A 4,507-nucleotide genomic window follows, 5' to 3' on the forward strand; every position below is an offset into this window, starting at 1 on the left:
TGTGTGTGTGTGTGTGTGTGTGTGTGTTGTCCATGTAATTTTCCTAAATAAAAATTTTTTACCTTGTTATCATATGGGTTGTATATTATGTTTTACACTTAAAGCAGTCACTTTTAAGCTGATAAAATCTTAATTTTGATAGCATATAACAACTCCACACTGGGCCAGCAAGATAACTCAGTGGACTAATCACCTGTTTAGGCAAGCACTAGGACTAAGGTGTGATCCCTGGCAACACAGGCATTGCTGACCCCACCCCTGGGTGCGCTGAGCCAGCAACCTAGTCTGGGGGTGGTGGTGCATGCCTATAATCCCAGTGTTGAGGAGGCTGAAAACAGGAGGATCAGTAGAAGTCCAAGTTGCATAATGAGACCCTGTGCTAAATGCATTAAAAAATAATAATAACAACAACTCCACAGTACTGGGCCCTCCTTCAATTTATAATTTTGACATTATAAATGTATTTATAATTTTGACATTATAAATTGTATTTACATCAATTTGCATTGATAATTTCTTTAACTGTGGTTGTTGATGTATTTTAACTATTTTTATGTGGAAATAATTTTTTATTTTGACCTTTGTCCTAGGGATAAAATTCTTGTACATATTGTCATGTAGTCTTACAATAGTCAGAACATGGCTCCGATTCATTTAAAATTGAGTTTGTCCTTTCCTATGTTCCACAGTACTAATGAGTATCTCTTGTGCATTTTTTTCTTTGTCTGACTTTTGATATCAGTATGTGCCTTAGGTGTTCTTCTCTTTTATTGGAAATTTTCTGGAATGTTTTATGCCTTCTGTATATTTTGTCATCTATCCCAGGTTAAGGAAGGTTTTTTTTTTTTTTAATGTATTTAGTGCAAGATCTACAGTGTTTCACTACACAGATTGTACTCATAGTGATCCTGTTTTTAGCCTCTCAAGCACTGAGATTACAGGCACCCCCAACCACATTCAGTCTCAGTCTCCTTCTCAGCGCACCCCTGAGGCAGGGCCAACATAGCAGGCTGGGATTTTCTTTTAGTTTTCTCTTATTATGCAATTATCTGATTTCTTAATGGTGTCCTATTGTTTCTGTGTCTCTTGTCCATAATTGTTATTTCCATGGTGTACAATCTTTTGAAAACTTGTGGCTATAAGAAGTTAATACATGGTTTTAGTTTTGTTTTTAATGTATCTTGGACATCATGCTTTGTAATATAAGTTCTCTCATTCACAGTTTTTCCTTTATAATTGGACTCTGAGTTCCTTTCTAAAATGATTGAGTTACCGATGTGAGTTTCAAAGCATTCTTTTGGGGCTGGAGAGATGGCTCAGTGGTCTAAAGCACCTACTTAGAACAAGCTTAGCAAAAGCATCAGGGACCGCGGTTCAATCCCCCAGCACCACATGGCCAGCCAGCCCGCCCCCTGGTGGGCTGAGCTGGCCTCTCTCTCTCTCTCTCTCTCAAATAAATAAATAAATAAAATTTAAAAAAAAACAAACAAAGCATTCTTTTGGTTTTAATTTTTACTGAATTTTAAAATTTTGTACTATATTCATGGGGAGGGCGGGAAGTTTCTCCAGCTGCTTGTTTGGGACTTGACATTTCTTCTGTGCATCTCATTTCTTTGTGGGCTGTATGGTTGATGCTACCTTCTGAGGTACACAGGCTTGAGATGCATGTGTCAATCCTATAAAAGCAGAAGACTGTGCTGCAATGATCCAGTCAGGAGAAAAGTTTGACTCTTGGGGCCTGGAATCTTTACTTTGGTAATAAGAAGGCCTGGCAAAATCCAGGTGAAAAGAGCTCTGTGCTCACCCTGAGTTTCATGGTTACCTTAAACAAAGGATGCATATTGTTTCATATCTCCATATATTTGTACTTAAAGATACTCATTTTCAGAAAAAGCAGCTTGAATTATTTTCCTTTTCTCATAATGGATGGTAAAAATGTTGGAAATGTTCAAGTGTAATATGAAGAAGACAACTATTGGGTTGCAGACATTCTTCATATGAATAAGATATAATAAGTTATCAGCAAAACGCATCTGGTGTGTTTATTGGATATATTATGCTCATTCATTCTTTCAATAAATACATACCCAATTAAAACCCAACAGAAAAGCATTAGAAAAGAAGGATAAAATAGAAATAAAAATTTATAAATAAAGGTGATAAAGTGGTTGAAAGGAAGGGAGGGGAATGGGAAAAAAAGAAGGAAGACATCATGTACAGCTATGAATTCTTCATGATGAATGTCATCATTATGCATATCTAAGCACATCAAAAGATGCTCTGTCTATCTTTTGATTATAACCAGGAATTTCCCTCACAAACAAAGACCTTGAATCAGCCAAGTGTGTATCTGGAATGTAAATTGTGCATGACCATTTCTTCTCAGATGCCGGAGCCCCCACTTACATGTATGAGTTCCAGTATCGCCCAAGTTTCTCATCAGATTTGAGACCCAAGACAGTGATAGGAGACCATGGGGATGAGATCTTCTCAGTACTTGGGGCTCCATTTTTAAAAGGTAATGGTGTTTTGCTTGCCCAAAACTTAAGAGGCGTGGGTTTTAGTTTTTGTGGGATGACTTTGAACAAATTCCTACTCTTCTGCTCTTAAGTCCCTAATTCTCAGTTACAGAGTTGAATTATGCAAGTCAGAACATAGCATTTTACCTGTTCACATTAAGGAAGATGTGTACTCATGTATACAGTCATGGGAACCCTCACAGCACAGAGAAGAAACGGGCCATTCCCTCTCACTAGAGCCTATCAGAAGAGTAACAAATTTACAATTAGTAAACTTTTGGACTCAATAGGATCTTGAATCAAAGGTTTTCTTATTTAACTATAGTTTTATGTATCTAAAAGTCATATATTTTCACCTAAAATATATGTCATAATATTGCATTAAATGAAATCTTTTCTCAAATATATTTGGTGCTCCAGTACCTGTTGACTTTTAACCCTCCTCATGTCTGCTCATGACAGTAGCGCTGGACACATCCCACTTAGGATCTTTTGAGATATGATATTTTTCAAGCTGTGTGAAAATGTGAACATGTGTAGAAAATAAAAAGGGACACAACATTCAGCAATTTTATTACTCACAGGAAACACTGTTAAATAACATTGACTCCTGGGCAGAAGTAGTGGACACAGAAGACAAAAACAGGCAGCATACAAATGGAGCTCATGTCTGTGGCTAGAATATAGGAAAGGCCAAGTGTCTGCATTTTCAATGAATTCTGAGAGCCATGATTGCTGCTGGCCTACACTTTGTGTGCTAAAATAATATTTTTAAATTTCTTCTGTACAGATGGTGCCTCAGCAGAAGAGATTGGCCTTAGCAAAATGATGATGAAATTCTGGGCCAACTTTGCTCGGAATGGGTGAGGCTCTGGGAAGAGGTGGATCAGGGTTGGTAGCAGCGTATGGTTGGGCACACCTGCTGGTTTTGGGAATCTGTTATAGTTAACATAATCAAACCCAGCCCCTGGGACCATAGCACTGTGACAGTAAGAACTCACTCTAAAAATGTAAGGTATCCCAAGAGATGTGACTTCCTGTCTCTGGAGTTGTCTCAGTCTCTTTGTAGAGATGAGCTGAGTGAAATGAGAAAACTTCAGAACATTGTATGTCATATGAAATCCTCTGGAGAATTTCTCTCTGATTCCATTCCCAGGAACCCCAATGGCGAGGGGCTGCCCCACTGGCCAGAGTATGACCAGAAGGAGGGATACCTGAAGATTGGCTCCACCACTCAGCCTGCACAGAGACTGAAAGAAAAAGAAGTAGCTTTCTACAATGAGGTTCTAGCCAAGGAGCTACTGGAGAAGTCACACCAGAAAGAACACATAGAGCTCTGAATAGAAGGCCTAACAGGCATTGGGAACCTGCATCAGTCAACACAGGTGTATTTAAAGAAGGCATTTGTTGGTTCAAGCTATATTTCATTGTAGATCATAAAAAATTGTTTGTTGGGGGTTGGCAGAATCCAGGGATGGGGAATGTCTGTACTGTGGCCTGAACTTGAAATTAAAAGTTATTTTTCAAACAAGAGTCAGTATCTGTGTCTTGAGCTGGAGATGAATTAATCATCCTCATAAAAAGAATGGTGACTAGAGATACCACAGGAGGTAGATGCCTTTGCAGTAGTGACTTGATAAATGGCTACCTGAAATCTTAAGGAAGATGAGCCATTGGAGGAGAGAGAAGAAGTGAACACTGGTCACCTTCCTCACACACATCATTTTAACAACCATTCTTGTGAATATTACTCTAAAACATTTGTGAAAGTGACAATTGCGAAATGCAGACTAGTATAAAACATAAAAATCATTGGGCACCATTGAGCCACGTGGAAATTTGCACCCATCACAGTCCCTTCTCCATGGCCATCTCTCTGTCATGGGAACATGAGAAAGATTAGGGAGGTGTGAAGACTGGAGAGAGCCTGTCTCTAGCACACAGGCATGAAACCCTTCTCAGACCATTTTCTGCTAAGGAAGAGAATT

At 38.7% G+C, this 4,507-nt stretch overlaps 1 protein-coding gene across 1 annotated transcript in view; it reads left to right on the forward strand.

Annotated features, from left to right (window-relative positions):
* The window catches only part of LOC101592553 (liver carboxylesterase 1), a 51,217-nt gene extending 47,165 nt beyond the window's left edge, over positions 1–4,052 (forward strand). The window contains exons 12-14 of the mRNA XM_023708675.1: positions 2,387–2,518; positions 3,310–3,382; positions 3,676–4,052. Of these exons, the coding sequence (XP_023564443.1) occupies positions 2,387–2,518; positions 3,310–3,382; positions 3,676–3,859 (389 nt within the window). The 3' untranslated portion in view covers positions 3,860–4,052. The remainder of the gene's footprint in view (positions 1–2,386; positions 2,519–3,309; positions 3,383–3,675) is intronic.
* The last annotated feature ends 455 nt before the right edge of the window (positions 4,053–4,507 follow it).

The sequence above is a fragment of the Octodon degus genome, unplaced genomic scaffold, assembly GCF_000260255.1.
Source record: "Octodon degus isolate 3935 unplaced genomic scaffold, OctDeg1.0 scaffold00447, whole genome shotgun sequence".
NCBI lineage: Eukaryota > Metazoa > Chordata > Mammalia > Rodentia > Octodontidae > Octodon > Octodon degus.